Source organism: Lichenostomus cassidix, chromosome 2 (assembly GCF_008360975.1).
Source record: "Lichenostomus cassidix isolate B80296 chromosome 2, HeHo_3.0, whole genome shotgun sequence".
Lineage (NCBI taxonomy): Eukaryota > Metazoa > Chordata > Aves > Passeriformes > Meliphagidae > Lichenostomus > Lichenostomus cassidix.
This window is the reverse complement of record NC_139482.1, coordinates 67437571-67458806: the sequence shown is the minus strand read 5'-3', so window position 1 is coordinate 67458806 and position 21236 is coordinate 67437571. Positions and strand designations below refer to the sequence as shown.

At 42.1% G+C, this 21236-nt stretch overlaps 1 protein-coding gene across 1 annotated transcript; it reads left to right on the top strand.

Annotated features, from left to right (window-relative positions):
* Positions 1 to 13271: 13271 nt before the first annotated feature.
* On the top strand, positions 13272 to 16253 carry PPP1R3G (protein phosphatase 1 regulatory subunit 3G). The gene has a single exon (XM_085051977.1). The coding sequence runs from the start codon at positions 14023 to 14025 to the stop codon at positions 14872 to 14874; it is 852 nt and encodes a 283-aa protein (XP_084908103.1). The 5' UTR covers positions 13272 to 14022; the 3' UTR covers positions 14875 to 16253.
* The last annotated feature ends 4983 nt before the right edge of the window (positions 16254 to 21236 follow it).

Below are 21236 nucleotides of genomic sequence, written 5' to 3'. Positions count from 1 at the left end.
TATCCCTGTGCTGGAGTGACACTGGGACACTGCTGCTGCTGCTCTGAGCTCGGTGCTTTGTGTCCTGCATGGCGTGAGGCCGAGATGAAGCTGCACCTCAGCAGGTCACTGCCTCGTTAACGCTGAGGAGAAGGGCTGAATTCTGCACTCCCATCGCCTGTATAAATCACATTGATTGGATTATTATGAATCAAAAAAGGCTATGTAATCACAGTAGCCTTCTAATTTAAGGCATGTGAACGTTAATGGGGAAGGAGCTGCATGATTAGTGTCAGTTATTATCTCACCCGCAAGCAGAAGCCTCTGTGGGCAGATGAGCCTCGCACTGTGACGATCAGAAAGCCTGTGCTACTAAAGGGGTGAAAAGTTCAAGCCTCTGATCAATAAGTCCAGAGAGTCAGGCAGGAAATTCAGCTATACTCAAAGCAGCATGTGGAGGGTTTTTTATTGTTTGTTTGATTTGATTTTTGGGCAGGGGGAGGGCTGCTTTTGTGGGTTGTGTTGGGGCTTTTTTATGAGCTTCTCCATGCTAATACAATTTATGCTTTCTGCTGGGGATATGAATGGTTGGGAAGAGAAATGAGGAAAAATATGTTGGGGAAGGGTCAAGAGAGTCAAGATTCATGGTTGCATATTCAGTGTTCAGTCAGTATTTTATGGATTCTGGCAGGAGTGTAGTTCACTGCATCACAGTGGGGCACTGAAGGATTCACACCACTGTGTGAATCAGTTTGGTTCATATGTCAGGCAATTAATTTTAACAAACCCTTAGTCACAGATATTGGCTGTCCTATTATAGAGTATGTGTGTTTTAGAGAACTCCCTGAAGATACCGAACTACATTAAAGAAACCACTTAGAAGTCCAGTAGTCTGTGCTGTAACATACAGAATTTCCCTATCTTTAAATGAGATATATAAGTGTGTGTGTTTGCGTGTGTGTGTATGGTAATTGTCAGTTAATGCTGACATTTTTATAGTGGTTGTTAAGTTTTATGAGTAATTTGGTATGGGATTTCTTTATGTTGTAAAAAAACCCCAAAACCAAATACCCAACCTTTTAAACTTTAAATAATTTAAGGTGTAAAGCTATCACGATTTTCCCAAGGATTTCAAATCTGTGACAGGTTAATGTAGTTTTACAACAATTCAGTTTCTGCATGACTAAAGACAGTTACAGGATATAGTAAGGAGGAAAGGATTGCCTCGAGGCAACCTGTGGTAATAGCTTGGGATATGGAAGGATCTCTCAAATAGTTTGTGGGACTGGTGAAATTTGATTCTGATTTTGTATAAAATTACTTTGTTTGGAAAGAAAAGTCTGATCATCACATTTATGTACAGACCCCTTTTTTGTGAAGCCCAGCTGCTTCCTGCATGTACTTTTTTTCCGCTCTGGAAGAATAATATTAACTGCTGGATATTCTGACTTAAAAACCAAATTATTAAAATAGTTAGAGTTTCATATAATCAAATCTAAAGTATTTGTCACAGTCTTTTGAAATTGGTTTGTATCTTTAGGATGAATCAAAGTATTTTTATTTTCACTGTTTTTTCTTTCTTAAATAGTGTTGACTGCAAAAGAGAAGGAAGAAGTTCTCTAAATCTTTTAACTTTGGGTATTGTCATTAATATTTGGCAAAACAGAAATAAATAAGTACTTCTGGTGCTGTGTTCTTCTAAATGAATAAAATGCATAAGACTGAAACCCAGCAATTTACATGATCAGTGTCAGCTGTTTTTTCATTGAGGAAAGTGGAAAAATGGTGAAGGTGTGTATTAGCTTTATACCCTGTTTTTTACACACCTGAGTCCATATATTCAGAGCAGTGATGGACTGTGTAAAAGGTCCCACTCAGACTTGTTGTTCCAGGGGATTTCAGACAAAGCTCTGCCAAGCTACTCCCCAAAGCAGCCATTCAAGCCAGGAAGATTAGTGAATGCTAACCATGGACCACGTTGTTTGATTTAGTTTAAAACACCATTAAAAAAACCCCACACAACCAACCATCTGATCAGTTTTTCTTAGAGTTAAACACCCCTGTAATCTGGGAAACCTCATGCTCACTCAGTTTTGTGGTATTCAAGTGGTAGAAGAAATGAGAGGGATAATTCCTCCAACAAGGTTCTGGGGAGCAGGAGTGTGTTTCATCTATATTCAAGCAGGGTCATCACCTCCACTTGCCTCCCAGGGATCAGATCCCAGGCCCCCAGTCAGGGCCCTGCATGGTACTGGGGAATTTTCATGCACTTTCTCTCTCCTCCTGAACAACTCAATTGTCCTTCACATTATGGCTAATTTGAGGCACATGTACTCTGTTTTCTATTCACACTTCCTTGCAGTAGGTAACAAACTGTGGCCATGATTCCCTGGCTGCCACTTCATTTTCTGGGAAACATCCTAGGGAACACATCCACACCCACCTCGATCTTCCATGGGCAGTAAATGTATCCTTCTCCTTGTCCCATAATAAATGGGGAAAATGCTGCATTTTCCATTGCTAAGGTCTCCTCTCCTGGCATGACAGAGGCACCATTTCCCCTCAAACTGACTAACCAATTAACATGATCATATTAAACTTGTTGTAGCAGTTTTGTTCTCAATCTGTACATAATTTTTCCAGTTATGTGGGTTGGTGTGCTAAAGGATATTAATTGTCCCTGCAGAAATTGTCTTGATAATATCCTTAGAACATTTTATTTCTAGTAACATTAGGCTGCTCCTGGGATTGCGGCAGCTCACACTGTTCAGACTGCTTCAAGGAGAGGATTTGCCATTCCCACCAATAAATCAGTAATATTTCCTATACCTGTTATTGTGCATTCCTTTGCATGTTACTGCATATTGTTAGTAAGTATTGGGATTGCAAGGCCACTGGCATTTTCCCCCCACTAAACTGTTTCTCTGATCCCCCAAATCATAAAAGGTCCTGTGCTGCACTTCACACTCATCTTGTGTGGGGCTGGCTGTAGGTAGCTACCAAAGCTTGGCCTTGCGAGTTTATCACAGTAAAATTTCAATCATCCTTTTGTAGTTCAGCACCAGAGCTATGTGGTTGCTGGTTTCAAGCACAGAGAAGGCAGAGATGGTGCCAGGAGAGGAAGAAAGCCCCAGGGAGAGGAGCCTGTTCTCTCAGCCAGCTGGAAGCCTGTTTCTCTATGGCTGGGTGGTGAGCTGGCCTCAGCCACCCTGCCTGCACACAGCTTCTCAAAAAGCAGTTACTGGAGTGCCTGGATTCATGATTTCTCCCTCAATATTATCTATGAAATCAAGCAACAGAAACTGGGTAATTTAACATAACCCAAGATTTTAAAAAAGTGACCCAAACCCACAAACAAATGCAACCCACATTCCCCGGTAAGAGTAGCATTTTCAAATGAAATATCAAAAATGCTACTTTGAAAAACCAGCAATCTGTGAATTTTGGTTTAAATCTAATTTTGGTGAATTTAAAACAACTCTATTTTCTATAAATGCAATTTTATCCAACAGCTGGGGAAAATGTGAAATTTCCTCCATTATTTTTTCACGCCTAAGCATTTGAAAAGAGATTTTGAATAAAAGCTCTGCCACTGGAAGTTGGCTCTTTACCTGTACAACTCATTCACACAAAATCAGCTGCTGATTGCAATGATGGGAAGGAAAATTATCATCTTTAGAACTTGTGTCTTTGTATTCTGCCTGCTAGCATATTGCCTCAGATTAACTTCTTCCTAAAGTTGCTGCTTTGTTAGGGAACAGGCAAACCTTTGTACATGCCTGGATTTTTGTTTCAGGCAAAAAATTCAGTAAAGAAACTGCAATTATCCATTAAATCGAGCAAACAGCAAAAATTGGATCAGTGTGAAGACATGGCATCTCAAATAAACTTTTAGACCTCACTAGTTGCCTGGAGGTTTAGAGTTCTCTGTAGAACATACTGAAACATGACCACCTCACTGCTTTTATCCACTGCACTTAAATGTGAAAAATAAAGAAGGCGATTTGCATCTTGTTGCAGCTGAGTGCCAAAACTATAATGGTCTTCCTGTTCTGTAATATGAATCAAGAAATGATGACTACATGGATTTGGTTTTAAACCATGGTGATAAGACAACCCCCTGAACATATGGCAGGAAAGAGACATAGAATTTTACACGGAGTCATTAATCTTCAAATTTGAAAGTAAGACAGCCTTCACATTTAAATAAAAACACTCTGCATTTGACCCAGATAAACTTTATGTTCTTGTAGTGAGAAGGAGGTGACTTCTGTTGGGGAATCAATGCATCCTTCTTGTGGGAGAAATAAGAAATGCATTTTTTTCTTCATTTGGCAGGATAACTAGAAAACAGCGTATAAAATTACGTGGAATTAAATGCAATCTTCAAGGATAATGGGTAAAAAAGGAAATGTGTAAAGGAGATAAAATTACTCTTGAAATAGGTCTTTGAGGTAATTTAGCTTTTTTTAATCACTGAATCCATTCAATATTCACAATGAAAATTAATCCATTGCTCTTAAAACTCTTGCTCAGTTCATCAGTTCATTAATCCCCCTTGGCTGTTAAGTTGCTCCTCCTCGTGTCTCCTGATTAACGATTCACAAGATAACTAAGGGCTCAAAATATTGTTTCCCTAAGACTGGCGTGGCTAATCTTGATCTTGTTGAGTTGCCCTTAGATTTGCAAGTTAGATGCTTGGATGGAAAGGGTCTGGGGAGCTCTGCTTATCTGATTAGGATATAGTGGCATGGAGGTAGGATATAGTGGCATGAAGGGGAGAGGGACATTAACTACCAGAAATCAAAGCAACAATGGGATGAGTGGACAGTGATCTACTTACTGCTGTTGGGAAGAGGGTAATGTAGAGCACTGAAAATATTCTGTTCACTTTAACTGTGCTCATGCACTTCTGTTTCTTGGATGGGAGGCAGAGCAGAGTGTGCATGGCACCACTTCTTCTTCAAGAACATCTCTATTTTGAAAACAAAATGTCTTCTTTCAACTGAATTGTTTTTCAACTCCTTACAGTGTGACTTCTCCTTGAAGTATTTTCAAACTGAAGTGAGTTGAGTCCTTCTGCTTCACTGAGTAAAAAGACAAACAACTCAAGTTTTGGCACCATTAGGTTGCATTCACAGTCTATCATATTACAGAGACATTAGAAAAGATGTACTGAATCACAGAAGTAGCAGCCTTTAAATGTCTCCTCAGTTTGGGAGTGAAAAGATATAGGAGACATGTGGGATTTGTCGTTTTGTTTTAGTTGGATAGGAAAATGGAGACAGAAGCAGAGTTACAGCAGATTACTAGTCCAGATACAAGCAAAGGAAAACATATTTTGCTAAACTTACTCTTAAATACTGTATGAAAATGTATTGAACTATGTATTATCTGCAGATGGCTTGTAAAACGAACTGCCCTGAATTGTGCCAAGCCAGTAGGAGCAAAGATTCTAAAAGAACTTTATTAAGGTTGCAATTCCAATTCATGATGATATGAATCATGATAACATTCTTTGATAAGGTTTTAATGCCATGATGCCATACTACTTAATGGCTGGAGGACTTGGACTTCATTTTCTTCAAATTACAATGAATGCATGAAGAGGAAGGATGGTCCTGCCATGGAAGCAAGTGATTTTCTAGCCTAAAGGGACTAAATTCTGTTGCTGGTCCTGACATTGAGCACCTGGCAGTGCAATGCAAATTGCTCTAAGTAACTTGGCTACCCAATGCATATTGATAACTTTCTACCCCAATAACCCAAGCAGTCAGACTTCAGAGCTACTGAGCTCTAGCTGAAACCAAAAGGAGTGATGCACTGAGTCCATGGAAAAACTTCTATTCTCATAAGCAATTCCAAAAGTCCAACTGCACACTAGCAAAATGAGCAGTTAGAATAAAAGGACACTTTTTACCCTGACCTGTCCACAGCTCAGCCCTCTAATGCTAAAACTCAGGAATATTTCATCTCACAGTAGTCTACTGTTTCTGAAGCACTTGAAGATCCTGTGGTGCTGCACACAATGGAGGATCCCGTGAGGAAATCTGACCACATTTCCAGAGCAGGACTGGAATACTGTTCAATAAGTCAGGCCTACAGCTGTACTTTGAGCAATGTAGAGAAAAGCAGTGACACCACCATTGAGTAACTGTCTATCTTGTGTGCTTAACGAGACAGTCCTGAAAGAAAAATGGCCTAAAAATGCATAATTAAAGGCTGTAACCTAAATGATGGTCTCAAAAAAATAAAAAAGGGCTGCATTAAGGTTATAAAGGCAATATGGCTTCAGGCAATTTTTAGTGTATTGATGCTTGAATCTGTATTCCCATCATTCTTTTAACATGGATTTTTTTGGTGGGTAATTAATACTAGGCTCTGCTCTACTCTTTAGAAAAAAGTAATGATGCATCAATTTGATGAAACGCAGCATATTACCCATTGAAATGTGGGCACTCAAAAAGAGTAGACAAAGTGTATTTTATTTACCTGAGTTTGCAGGATGAGGTTTATCTGTATCTGTGTTTAATATTGTTGTTGTTTAGCATAAACTTGAACAAGGATCATGTCTTGAGAAAAACTGCCATGGCTTCTTGAAGGAGCAGTAGCACACATGAATTTGTGCATGAAAATAAGCACAGAACTTCAGTGGCTCCACCTAGGATCATCTACCCAATTAGGTTCATATCTTACAATGCTTATAACATTTTAAAACATCGGCTTGGGGGAACATATCTCCCAATGCTTCCAAGTAGTGACTCTGATGAAATCATGTACACAAATATTTAGAACTAAATACTTGCTAAAATTATTTGTAAGCTTAGGTCAAATTATTTTACCTGACCACCAGCATTGCCGCAGTTTGTTCAGCAATTCTTTGCAAATAGTAGTAGTAGTAGTAACAATAATAAAATAATAATCATAATATCTTTTGTATGACAGATGCAGAAGCAACCCTGACGTCACGTTCACACACCTCCTCCTCCTTCATCCTTTAACCAGTGATTTCTCTCTTCTCTTCTCCCCACCCCAGGTTGCAGCAGTTCACTTCCTGAAATGTGCTAAAGCACCCTTTCATGTTTGTTAGATACTATCCTGACAGGATCATGCGTGCTTTGTATTCAAAGGCTTCGATTTTTTATTTTCTTCAAATAGAAGGTCCTGGTTTTTGAATGTTTTCTGATTTTAAAGTGTTAAATAACATTGGTTCCATTTGCAGGACAGGTGATCTTTTACATGTTATTTCAATTTTTCATCTTGTTGCTAAAGAGGAATGTATTTGCAATTAGATGAAATTGAAAAGCAATGACAATCAACCACACCACCAGATGGAGCTTCTTTTCTGCCTTTCCTGCTAAAGGTGCTGAAGCTGTGGAACTGAACTCACTGGGTCTGTGGGACTTTAACAGTTTTTACAATCAATAAAAGAGAAAACTCTCTTTTCATTTTTATTTCTGGTGATGCAGGACTAAGCTTCCATTCATAGATGGCTATTTCAGCAATTTTTATTTGTATATGTAAACGACGGCTATTGTGCCAGTCCTTTGCTTTTACAGGCTTAGGCTCTATCATGCAGTTCTGTTTCTTGTTCACGCACTTGAGAGTTTTCAAGTACAGGCTCACTTATTAGAATGGCACACTAATATTAAAGCAGCATGTATTTCTGCTCTTTTTGCTTTCCTACTGTAAAAATTATTACCATTCTTTAGAAAAGCAAATCTTTCTTTATTCAGCCCACAACACAATCTATTTTATTCTCTGAAATTCAACTCTGAAGTCTCCTTTTGTGCTTTTTGCAGTACCGTATTGTGTTATAGATTCCTAGTTGCTGGTTTATATAAACATCAAGTGAAGTTATGATGTTCATAAGTCATGAGAATCGATATAAATGACTGTGATAAACATTCTGTCTCTTTTACAGGATATACTCTATGAGATACCTGTTTTGCTATCTGGTATCACAGCTGAGCAATTGAGAACAGACTGTAAATGAGGCAGTCTTGGAAAATGCAGACAGACAGGGTTGAATTTATTCCATTTTTGACCGTATGAAAAAAACACACGTTCAAGCCAACAAATTTTAATGTAGGGTTTATACTGCACAATCACTTGGAAGCCTATTCCCGTTTTGACCCAAGAAATGGGACTGATGTACAACTTACCCAGCTGTCACTGCTGGATGGAAAAGGCTGGCCTGCATTTGCCAGGAGTGAGTAGAACAGGCTATATTGCACAACTCTGTTTTCCCAAAGGACAGGGAGGTATCTGAGCTGATGAGGTCAGGTTAGTGTTCCATTGTGCCACGTCAAACACAACTCTAAAGACCAGCAAGGTTTTGCCAGCCGACGTCACGAAGGTCCTTCTGACCAGCTGGCAAATTCTGTTGTCCTGGGAGAGACCAGACAAGTTCATGCCACTATTGATTTTGAGTGAGCTACCCGCCTTGCTGCTTGTAACAAAGGCAAACACAAAAAGACAAAACAGAATTAATGTGGGTACAAGTTCATGTTGTTTTCCATTTTCATGTTGCATTTCCAATGAGCAAAAAAATATTATGTATTAGAGGGGGAAAAAGTTGAGGGGAATCTAATGTCTAGTGACTTGAACATCTAATGTTCATGTGCTAACCACTCAAAAAGGTGGTCTAGAGATGTGTTGTTTTGTAATTTTTTATATCCTTTCCAGTAGTTAATTTTGGAGGGTATGTCAAGCATTTGGAGTTTCTGAGTGTCCTTAGACAAGAGGTAAACATCCTCTGTTGGAATAAGTTTCCTTACAGAATTTTAAGAAGACACTGGGCTTTGTTGTCGAGAGGCAGGCTGCTAGGTGGCAGGGCAGGAGCAAAATCCAGCTATTTTAGAGAGAAGGCAAGAAAAACAATTAATTATTTTAATACCTTAGCAATAGTTTTGTGGTGGAATGCCCTTTATATCAACCTACTCTGGATAAGATGGAGCTTCTTTCTCACTGAAGTCCAAAGCAATACGCTAGCATAACACAGGGCAAGAATTTGGTCCTAATTATCGTAGATTGCAAAAAAACCCCAAACCTCCAAACAAACAAAACCCCACATAAACATAGAGGTTTTACATGTGAGAACCCAGATCCTAGTGTTCATCAGAAACTTTTGAAAGAGATGCGGTTCTGCAACTTTCTGGAGATCCACATTAAAACAAACAAAACCCATAAAACAAAACCCTTTTCAACTCCTATGCTGTGAATACACTTTGGAAGCTGAAACCATTTTTTCTCACTGGTAATCTGAACTTTGCCTTTTCAGAGACTGTTTATTTGAGTTAAACTGTTGAAATACAGCAACAGTCTATAAGGAAGGCAGGATGACAACTTGTACATGGGAGGGGGTTTTTATCATCCTAAAATCTACTGATTAAAAGACTGACAAATGGCTTAAGATTTTCAGTGTACGACATGAATATAAAAAGTTTAGATAAATACCTTTTAAATACCAAAGGTATTAAACCAATCTTGACACCTTTATGAACCATGAGATTGAAGCAATACTTCAGGAATCTTAGTGAATGGAAAGCTTTTGTGCAACATGGTTTTGTCACAGTTAACGCAAATTCCATTCTGAATTTGGAATCCTTTGTGCCATTACTATACATTTACTTGTCATGAAAAATGACCTTGATTTTATACCAGATGTAGGGAAATCTTGGACCCACTGAGATCGATGACAGAACTCCACCTCCAAATTCTTGGTATTGTTCAATATAATTATAGGAAATACAGTCATTGCTGTAGTTCAGGAAAACTGAATAAGTGTATTTTCATGTTTTAATCTCATTAGGAACATCAATCAGTGCTCTGCTCATTCTCTAAAGGGTTTTTCTTGCTGGACATCCTGCAGAAATGACATTTAAATCTTTGTATATAAGATTTGGAAATTAAAGTAATCACTTCCATCTATTTCTTTCCATTTCAGTACTTTTCCCATTGTGGATCTAATGCATGTCTTTTTGAAGTACAGCTGCTTGGGTTTCCTGCATAAAGAAGAAAATTAGGTCTAAAAATCTTACTTCTGAATAATTTCTATTCAAATTGTACAGACCCACTGAGTTTTTCAATCAGTATTTGACCATCCTCATAAACATAGTAAACTGATAACCCCTCTTTATTAGAAACACAGAGATGCCAGAATTTCATATGGGATAGGGAGCATCTTATTATTTTTTTAATAATTGAGGAGGCTATTAATATCCTTGATTGCATTTTTGTACAAGAAACATGACTGTAAAAACTGGGATGAAGAACTACATAATTTGAAAAGCAAAGCAAGAATATTGTTTGAATGAATACTGATAGCATTTGAAAAAGGTGGTATTAATTTTGTGTGTGCACTGTGATAATCCCTGCCTATTTCTAAATCCCTGTGAATTGTTTCATAGGGTTTAGGAGTTATGACTCATTCACATTTTCTGACAAGCTATTGTCATGGGAGATTTTCTTAGAAAACACATAAGTAGGAAATTGGAGAGATCTGGCATATTTGAACTAGGTACATCCGAAAATTGAATACTTTCCCCTTGGACTAACTGGAAAATCTGCTAGGTTTGGATTTGAAAGTTGAAGGTAATACTGAAAATGCATTAGAGGAAATGATGAACAGTATTTGAATGGGTTTCTGTTTTGCATTGTGTGGTTGAGTTGAATCCACAGAATCCTCCAGTTACTTTACTCTGGGTGTCTGCAAATAAATATGTTCATGTTTGTTTTCTGTTCAAGTGATGACAACTATCAGCAGCTTGACCAATTTATCAAGCTCGGTATCAAAGAGAGCCCCAAGCCAAAATCCCTGATTTAATGAGTCCTGAGAAATACAGTCCCATGCAATCATAGTGAGAATTGAAAAGCAATACAGTGCATTGCTTAGCAGTGTTTGTCACATTCTATATTTGAATGTAATTTTCAGCAATCATCTTAGGATGCAAATGCTTCTGCAAAATGTGTGTGCTGATTGCAGGATGGGGTCAAGGTGGGCCCTTGTGAAACAAGGAGGGAAATGAAAGGTGCTGTGTTGATCCTGTGTGTAGTTTATAACATTAAACATACCTGGTCCAAGCTCAGGGAATGCAAAAAACCTCATGGCTGCAAATAATACTATCTCTCTTTTACTAGGATATCCCTCTGCTTTTATCTCAACATTTTCTTTAATAGCAAATGTGGTAAATAGTACTCAGAAGCCTGAGACCCAGGTTGCACCATTCTTTTACAAGAAGCCATTTTAAAACACGTAAGAGAACACTAAATGCCTCCTTAACTAATGGTCTCTGGCAGGGTTTGTTGTGTAGTTGAACATCTGTTCTAAAGGTTTATCTGATTTTAAATTAATCCTTTCAAAATGGTAGCAATTGATTCCCACTAAAAATATGGCTTTGTATGCTGTTAATTGCCTGATTTTAATTATTTTCCTGCAATATGGATTCATGTTGCCTTAACTGCTTTTGCTTATTTTCTATGAATGGTATTTCTTTTTGCAGGCCTGTCTCCCAGAGTTATGGAACATATAAGAAATGTGTATTAATTGCTACCATATTACTTAACTTTTATCAATATTTACAGTTGTTTTCTCTTTTTTGCTGTCCCTTATTTTGCTTAAACCTTTCACATTACTCTGAAATTTCTAGTAGTCCAAATGGTTTTGCCTTATGAGCAAATGGCATAGTTTTTTTCCCTTAAAACATTTGTTAATGATTTGGCAAGCTGGGATAGCTTCCACATGAGGAAGTAAGGGCTGGTTTCTTCATTTCTGCTTTCCTCACCATAAAATAGATAACACTTCAAGAAAGTAAAGTAGCAATGTTGTCTTTTAGGTAAGGGTTCTTGAACATATTTTAAGTACTAAGCACCTTTATCCTACATGTCATCTATTCATATTTCTTCTTTCCAGCTTGGTGATTTGAGGTGCCACAAGCCTCAGATAGGTGAGTGAGGAGGTCTCACCTCAGGCACAAATAAGAAAGTGTTTGCAACCTGCTTTCATCACAGTGAATGTTACTTAACAGGAGAGTTTGGGAGAGACCCAAAATTTCCGTACACTGCTCTGTTAGAGCCACCAGCAGGTTGTGAGTGACAGTGAAAGCAGGTGACACCAGCACCTTCGCTGCCATGGCCAGGAAGAAGACAATTGTGTTCCTCCGTGCTGTGCTGCACAACCAGCCTCAGCTGAATAACTCAGGACCACGGTCTGTGCTTTAGCACCTTTAAGCTGAGGCTGGTTGGTTCCCAGAGCTGAAATGCTGGCACACCAGCTCCCTTGGGGTGAACAAGGCAAAGGAATGCTCCCATGAAGGGTTTAGCCAGCAGCCTGCTGAACGTGGCAGCTCCCAGCAGAGCTGGTGGTGAGCAGCTGATGGCAAACTGTTTTCCATTATGTTTTCCATTAGCACAGCGGGTGCCAGTCAGGATGTTTGCCCTTCGTTCCTCTTCTTGCAATGCCCTAAACCAAACGACAAACAAATGTCGAGTAGTTCAGATTGTCCAGCACTTCTAAGGAACTGCTCTTCATCTTCCATCTTCCATCAAGGTGTAGCAAGAACATCCTCACAGCAGTGTCTGCTAAGAAAACTATGTTTGGTGATGTTTCTGCTGCTTTGACATTCATTCCTCTGTGAGACCCAGACTGCACACTCAGTTGAACTGCAGTGTATTCATTCACACTGGGAGGCTGCTTTTTGGCAACCAGACTGATGCTAAAAATAAAACAACCTATGCAAAACAAATAAAAATCCTCCCTGCTAAATGCACAGTGGGAGTATGTTGCTTCAAAAAGCACTGGGTTGTCTGCACATGCCTCTTAGTGTCTTTTCCATGAGAAAAAGAATGGAGGGAAGTTTAATAATGTAGTATTTTTGCAGTCATCCGTGCAAATCACCCCAGACAATAGCTGTGGTACGCACAAAGCATAGAACCAAGTTTGGAAACTTCTCAGATATGGACCTCATCCTACTTATAAAAACATGTTGTTTTAAGGATGCAGTTTACTATGTGTCGTGCCTACAAAACAAAACTGAGAGGGATTCTACTTCTCATTATTTATTTAAGGCACAGTGCCTGTATTTTGTTTTCCCTTCTTGATTTTTGTTTTTAATTTGAAACTTTGGAGATAGCCTGACCTTCTAAAAGGGCATTTGTGCACACGTGTGTGCCTCCTGAGCCTTTGGACCTGATTTTACACAAGTAGAGTTAGTACCGGCTGTGGGTAAAAAATAGAGACTTGCTTACAAAACACAGAGTACTTAAAAAAGTTAATGCCTTTGGAGTTTGTTTTACCTTTGGGGTTTTGTCCTCGAGCTCTGGTCTCAAAGATTTTCTCTTCAGTTAGGATGGGTGGAAACTGATTTAGACACAGATGCCGGGGGTCTCAGCGACTCCCGGCAGCACCCAGCGCTGCTCACGGCCGGGCCGGCGGGAGGGCGGCGGCTCAGCCCGGTACCGAGGGGCTGCTCAGCTCCCGCTGCCCGAGCGGATGGAACTCCTCGGTGATGCCAGCCTGGGGCTGGGGGTGCTCCCGCTTAATCCTGACCCTCCGGGCTCTTTCTTCGGGGAATCTCCGACGGGTGGAAGCCTAAATAACGACGGCGGTGATAGTAATAATAACAATAATTAATCACGGCAATAAGGCAGCCTTCTCCAGCAGCCCACGGCCGCTCGTTTTCCCCCGGCCCGAGTGTGCGAGGCGGGCAGAGGCCGGTGTGTCCCCCCGCCGCCCCGTCTCCTCCAAGCCCGTAAAACAGCGCGGCGTTGCTCGCTGCTCGCAGCTCCGCGCCCTGGTAACGGCGGCCCCCGGGGGCGGAGGACGTGCGGGGCCGCCCGTCGCGGCTGTTTCCGCGTTGCCCGTCCAGGGAGGTCCCGCCCCAGCCCCAGCCCCAGCCCCAGCCCCGCGGGGAGGCTCCGGGGCCGGCGGGGGGGCGCGCCCCCCGCCCGGGGCCTGCGGCGGGGGCGCCGGATAAAGCGGTGCCGGCCCGTCCGCCTGCCGGCACAGGGGCGGCCGGGACGGGCCCAGCGGGGCGCCCCGCCATGGCGAGCCCCGCACGGCCGCGGCAGGAGCTGGCGGCGGAGGAGCGGCGGCTCCGCGGCGCGGCCCCGACGGTGTCCCGCGACGCCAAGCGGGAGGCGGCGGGGGAGCGGCTGGTGCTGCTGGAGCTGCGCCGCTGCGGGCGGCCGCCGTCCCCCGGCCCCGGCGAGCGGCAGGAGGAGGGGGAGGAGGAGGAAGAGGAGGGGGAGGCGGCGGCGGGCGAAGATTGTTGCGGCAAGTGCAAGAAGCGGGTGCAGTTCGCCGACTCGCTGGGGCTGAGCCTCGCCAGCGTCAAGCACTTCAGCGACGCCGAGGAGCCGCAGGTGCCGCCCGCCGCGCTGTCCCACCTGCAGAGCCCGCCCGGCGAGGAGCGCGACCCGCCGCCGCCCGGCGCCGAGCCGCCGCCGCCCGCGCTGCTCCTGGTGCCCGACTTCCCCGACGGCGGGGAGCTCGGCGCCGAGCGGCTGCGGCGGCAGCGCGTCTGCCTGGAGCGCCTGGGGCGGCCCGCGGCGCCCACCGACGTGCGGGGCACGGTGCGAGTGCTGGGCGGCCCCGGCCCCAAGGAGGTGACGGTGCGCTACACCTTCAACGAGTGGCTCTCCTTCGTGGACGTGCCGGCCGCGCCCCTGCCCCCCGACCCGCCGGCCGAGCGCTACGGCTTCACCCTGTGCGTCCCGCCGAGCCTGCGGGAGGGCTCGGCCCTGCACTTCGCCATCCGCTACCGCAGCCCGCAGGGCGAGTTCTGGGACAACAACGGCGGCCGCAACTACACGCTGCGGTGCTGCGGCTGCCCCGGGAGCGGCCCCGCGCCGCCCGCCGCCGCCCCGCCGGCCCCCGCCGCCCCCCGGTACTGACGCCGGCCGGGCGAGGGGAGCCCAGCGGACCCGGCCGGGCAGGGCAGAGGCAGGGACAGGGACAGGGACAGGCGGCCGCACGCCGCGCCCGGAGGGAGGCCCGGCTCGGGAGGGAGAAGGCCGGCGCGCCGAGAGCCCCGTCCCGGAGACTGAGTGCCCCAAGTCTGGTGGTTTTTAAGCAGGCGCTTCGGTTCCTGCCAGCGAAACGTGGATGTGCGTAGGCTCGCATTGCTGTGACTTGTGGAATTGTTCTCCTTTTCGGCTTTTTGTCTTTTTTTTTTTTCCCCCTTTATTTTTTGGGAGAGAGTGAGGACACTGAGTAGCGTGGGCTTTGCTTTTCCCCTCTTGAAGTGAATTTTTGAGGTCTTGATTTGGGCTTGACTCCACTTACCCAATTAGTCAAGAGCACTCGTGTGAGAACTTGGTGGTGTGTTCGCTGCAGATTGAACCTAGGATCCCAGTTTTCTCGTACTCAGATCCATTTGAAACACATAGCACTGCGACAGCAACGGTGTGCTTTGTCCTTTTTTTATTATTTTCTTTTAGTCTCAATGGACTCTGTAACAATACGATTCACTGTTGTGAGCACCTGTCAAACTCGTGACAGGGTGGCGTGCCCGTCCCACCTTTGCCATGGCTGCGGCGGCTCTGAACAGCAGGCGCTCTGTTTTGGGGCTGCATCTGGGGCTGGACTGGGCTGCTCTGCTTTTTGTCATTCAACACATTTTGATACCGCTCCCCACTCCCCAGGATCGTGTGCAGAGCCCGTCTGGCTAATAGCAGCCAACAGGGACTTCTGCAGAAATGTTTTTGCTTAAAATAAACTGGTGACTTCTTTTCACACAACTGACAAGTCTAAAACCGGGACGAAGGAGGAGTTAAAATACTTGCTGAATCTGTGTTTATCAGGAGGACTTTGGTAACACCTTTGAGTCATGCACTGTGAAGTAAAAGATGGTGTCCATCTCGTACACGGTTCCATATTTTCAGATTTGGGGAGCAGTTGCTGGTTTGGATGACCCTTCTCACTGAGGAGTGACGATGTGATACAGAGAGGGTGTCCTCAGAAACAAATGGAAACAAGTGCCTTAGTTCAGCTCTCCTTACATTACATTTTGCACCACATTTCTCAAGTATTTATAATTTATTCAGCTTTTTTGCTACATATTTTTCTGTATTTCTATGTTGCTGGGAAAGGACTTTGTTGTGCACACAGCTGGACTTTATGGCGCTGGACACTTGAATTGATTTTACAGTCTTCACTCTTGCACCACAAGCCTAGAGGTTGACTACTACTGGTGTCCCAAGCCTTGAAATTAAGCAAAAACTACCAATGCAAATGGGTTTGTAAGAATAAAAAAAAGTTTTAAAAAAAGCCATGAAGCTCAATATTACACATTTTTTTTTCTATTTAGTAAAACATAACAGGAAACCTGACGTGGTTTTGCAACCTGGTTGTGTCCCGACCCTGTTGTGTGCTTGTCCAGATGAGGGATGATCCCACAGCATTTAGGGCTGTCATCCTGCCAGAGCCATGAGGCAAACCACCTTCTAAGTCCATGACAGCCCCTTATGACAGGCATCTTGAGCTGAGCTGTGGTGTGAGGAAGCTTTACTTAGAATGGGTGGAAAATAGGTGGGTTTTGGTCAAGTTTTGTTCAGGCTCTTCTGCAAGAGAGAAGAGTTTTGTTCTGTTCTTCTCTTTGACTCTGCTTGTTTTCTGTTGATACACTATCTCAAAATGTGGGTTAGTTTTTGTTAATGAAAGGATAAGACATTGCCAGAATGCAGAAAACTCCCTGACATGAATGTCTGTTCTTCAGTAAGACCTTGGAATGCAATTTTCCTTTTTTAAAATAGAGCATACTGTGGGATTTCTCAGGTCTTCATTTCCTCTGAAGATGTAAAACATCTTAAAGGCCATTATGACAACATTAGAAAAAATAGCTTCTTTATAAAATTCCCCATACTTGAAAATATTTTGAAGCCTACGGCTAACCTTCCTTTCGAGATAACTGGAATAGACCCAGAGCTAAAAGCAGGGGGTCTGTTGGGAGAAAGACATGAAGCAGAGGGAGCTTCACACTAAAGGTCCTGCAGTTCTGCTCACATGTGCACTGCTGCTGAAACACAGCCTGTCCTCCCTCCTCCCCCAGATGTCTGTACATAAACCACAGTGTGAGAATACAGCCAGAGACGAGGAGGTGTTTAGTTCCTTCAGAAACCATTCTGCTGTTAGACTGTATCAGTTGCTGTGACAACGCAGAGAGGGAAAGCTCTGTGCAGGCAAACAGAAGTTCATACTGTTGTACTCCAAGTTACATGTGAACTCTTGCCAAAAAGGTTTTAAGGGACAATAGTGAACTCTACTACTTCCCTACACAAGTTTGTTTTAAATCTATCATGCATTACAGGATTACAGGATGTTGCATGGGATAACCTGGTATGAATTAGCCTTTTTTCAGATTGCTGTATCAATGAAATAGCGTGCTCTTAAGTTGATGTGTGATCCTAACAGTGTCAAGACTGATCCTTTATTTAAGTACAATGTAATATTTGGGATTTCTGGAGCCCATTCCTTATTCTGTGTTTTATTAGTTGCTTCAGAGAAGAAGGAAACATCGCCAGTAAAAGGAAGGGAGGGAGTTCTCCTTGACAGAATTTAAAGAAGCAGCCATATGCTGATGGCTGTGTTTGGGCAGAGGTGGTACCATGAAGAATCCACCTATTGATAGAGGGCTGGAAATGTTCTCTGGTATGCTGTAAACAACAACATCCAGAACATGTAACATTTCTGTGTGCTATTCAGATGTGTGAACTGAAATTCGAAATGCAAGAAAGTACTTGCTGAGGCTAGATAGTAAAATCTTCTAAATGCTTCAGAAAATTGGTGCCAATCGGAAATCCTGCCAATTGTGTTAATCAAAGCGCTACATTTTTGTGCTTTGATACCCAGTAAAGTCTTTTTATTTGTTATTAAGAATTGCTATTTGTGAAAGGAAGGGGGAAACCTCTAGATGGGAATCAGTTGTACTCACTTTTTAGTAGACAGTACATTTCTGTGCTTTTAAAATTTTATAGAAGCACAGATTTCCAAAGCAGGGTTCAAAGACAGCCTACTCACAGTTGTCTATATTTTCATAGCTGAGGTACTGAGGGCTATGGAAATGCAAGGCTTGATTAAAGATTACACTGGGCAGTAGTGTAAAAATCCAACTGGACAGTGTGTGTACTGAAGGCTTGCAAGCCCACGTTAGCAAAACCCAGGACTGCTGCTCCTGGTCATAGGTTGACACACATGGCATAATTACAACATTCTTCTCAAAGGAATATAATCTAATTCTATTAAAACCTAAAGGCCAGTAGAGTAAAATGTTGAGTGAAGCACTCCTCCTGTTTGGTTGCATTACTCTTACTGTATTTCATAAAGATTCAAGGCATAATTTTTGGAGGATGTGCTCATAAACATGCTCCCTCCCCTAACTTAAATAAGAAATTATAAAGATTTACTGCACTTTTGGAAAAACTCCAGCTCCAAAGATTTTCATTTTATGCAGATTCCAGTTCTCCCGCCATGGATTAAGGACTTAGGGGAGGAGTAGCTGCCAAATGGTTTTATAGGTGTATATAAACCAAAAAAGTTTAATGTAGTTGAAACTCTATAGGGGTAACTGTGAAAGACATCAAAGTTAAATCTTCCTTAAGAAATTTTTTGCCATGTACACTTACTTTTAAATTCAGATTTAAATGATTCAGAAAAGGACTGTGAAGCTAAATTTACTTTGGTGTCATGAAAATCTGCAACCTTGCATGAAAACTACTTCTGTTTTATTTAAAATTGGAGCTTTCAGTCAGTACTTGGAAAGTCTGGCTTCTGCTCCCATTGGCTTCCCTGGGATTTGGATCCAGCCCAAAGTACTGCAGGAAGGTAGGGGAAATGATCTAGGTTTAATTGTCCATTCTGTTCAGAGTCTTGTGTTACGGGGTTAGGATAACATGGCACTGTGATGAATGTTCATCTGTCAAGAATTCAAAATCTGCTGGCTGTGCATGGCAGTAATTAAATCACCTTAATTGTTTTTTCATGATTCTTTCTGGGAGAGGGAAAATTACTTGCCTTGGATTAGCATATTGCCAAAGACTGTTATAAATATTTATAGGGTGTACTCTTTCAATAGAAAGCCCGTACATTCTTCACAGGTCTCCATAGTTCTTTTTCTCAAACACAGAAGAGTAGTTACTTGAATGCACTAATTACCATCATTTCCCCCTCTTGCAAAGCTTCAGTAGATACTGGGTTTAACAGTAAAAAAGGTAAGTAGCTTAGAAAGAAGCATCTCTTGCAAAACATATTTAATTACCTCTGTAAGTTGTGGAATCTTTTTGAAGGTGCATATGTTTGTGAAACAGGTTTGAGAGTTCCAAATTTTCTCCTTTTACAGTTGTAGAAAATACACAGTTTTGGAAGAATTACTGGCTTCTCTCTGTTTTTTTTTTTCCTGTTTTCACATTATGGGCTCATGCACTATTATATTCTAAAATACTGAAAAAAGTTGGAATGTAAAAGCTCAGTTAAAGAGCTGCACAGCTTAGTTCTTTTTTTTTATAAAGGTCGTCAAGCAAAATATTCCCAAGAGTATGAAATAATTATGCCTGTGTTAAGAATGGTGGAACAAAGGGAACAGTATAGTCCTGACTTGAATAATGCCAGGATTTCACTGTAGATCATTATGGAAACCTCAGGAAAACAGTCAGTGCACAGCTCTTTCATGGCTCTGTTTACGCGTATGTATGGTCTGTGCTGGGTGTCGAGAGATGCATTTATGTTGCATTACAGGAAGTAAAGTTGAGGGGCTGGTGCTTCTCTGTAAAATCATGCTGCATTCTGATGCTAGAGGCTAAAAGTTTTGCTTTTAATGCCTGGAAACTTGGAAGTGTTTTTAATACAGAAATACCTTTTGATAAAAGTGAATAGTAAGTTAAAATCCTTCTTAGCCTATTGCAACATTGTATGTAAAGTGTTCACATGCTTCTCTCTTGGGTTGCTCTTCTCCTGAACATCTGTACCTCTGATGTATCTTGGCATTTTGAAACTGTGCTTTCAATTGCAGAAATATTTCTTGAGAGGTTGTAACACACAACAGAAATGCCCATCCTTTGAACAGGTACTAATATTATTCAAATGGTTCTTTTTTTTCTTTCAGAGTGCCATTTCCAAATTTATCCTGTAAAAGTAGTGACAAACTTTAGTATAGGCAAACATTCAAATTTTGGCTGATAGTGCTGAGGTCAATAGCTTGCTGAAATGTCAAGATCAGGAAAAAAACATTTTTAATATAATACAGAAGCAAAGTTGTTTTGCTGAGACATTGCAGCTTTAGTAAAGATATTTATTGGGCTCTGTTCTAAGGAAAAATATATATACTTTTTATAATAGTGGACATTGTACATAAGTCATGGGATCATTCCTCTGTGTTTTAACTATTCCTGTTGTTTACACTGCTTTGACAAAATCCAACAAAGCTTCTGACACCGTGCCAAGAGAGATTTAATGAGGATTGCAACGTAAACGGAACTGGTGAAGCACAGAAGGTGCAGCTCCGAGGCTGGACCACAGTGCCAGCTCTCCTGCCTCCTCTCTCTCATCTAGGTGATGATGAGCACATCCCTAGCCAAGAGTAAGAACAGGGCAAGTGGACACAAATATAGCACTAAAATCATCCCAGCCTACAACTGTCATTTCTGTGCTGGACTTCCTAAGCCAGGTGTGGTTAGTTGAGTATTTTCCTTCCATAGTTTGTAGTATTTGAACGATAAAGCATTTGTCAAGCTGCGTTTTTATACAGAACTGGGCATGTTTTGGCAAAATACCTTAAAATGGACATCAGGCAAGGGAAAAATATATTTGTAGGTATCTTTCAATCATGTACACTGATATGCACATAATTAACACTGAGCATGCACTTACATGTATGTTACAAGCAAAGGAAACATACACACCTGTCCAAAACAGGGAACAAGCATCAAAAATGCCATGATTGTGCTGGGTTTGAGGAGTAAGTGGTAATACCTTTGCTAGCTTAGCACTTCTGTTAAGATGTTAGATGGTGTTATGTAGACTTTTGGACTGTAGCAGCAGAGGCATTTTTATGTTACTTCTAATAAGTAATGTATAAATACTGTATGATAAGCTGATCTGTTGAGTAAGAACTAACTTGTCCTTGACTCAGAAAGTCAGCTGTCTTACCCTCTGCAGTATGCTCTGGGGACAGAGGGAAATTACAGAGCCTGATTACTATTTTTTACCCCCTCCCTTGATGGTCCTCTCTGTAGAATATACCTGAAGGTTCCTACTGTTCCTC

What these genes read in the sequence shown, in the direction of transcription:
- PPP1R3G (XM_085051977.1), top strand. Translation starts at nt 14,023, where the DNA reads ATGGCGAGCCCCGCACGGCCGCGGCAGGAGCTGGCGGCGGAGGAGCGG.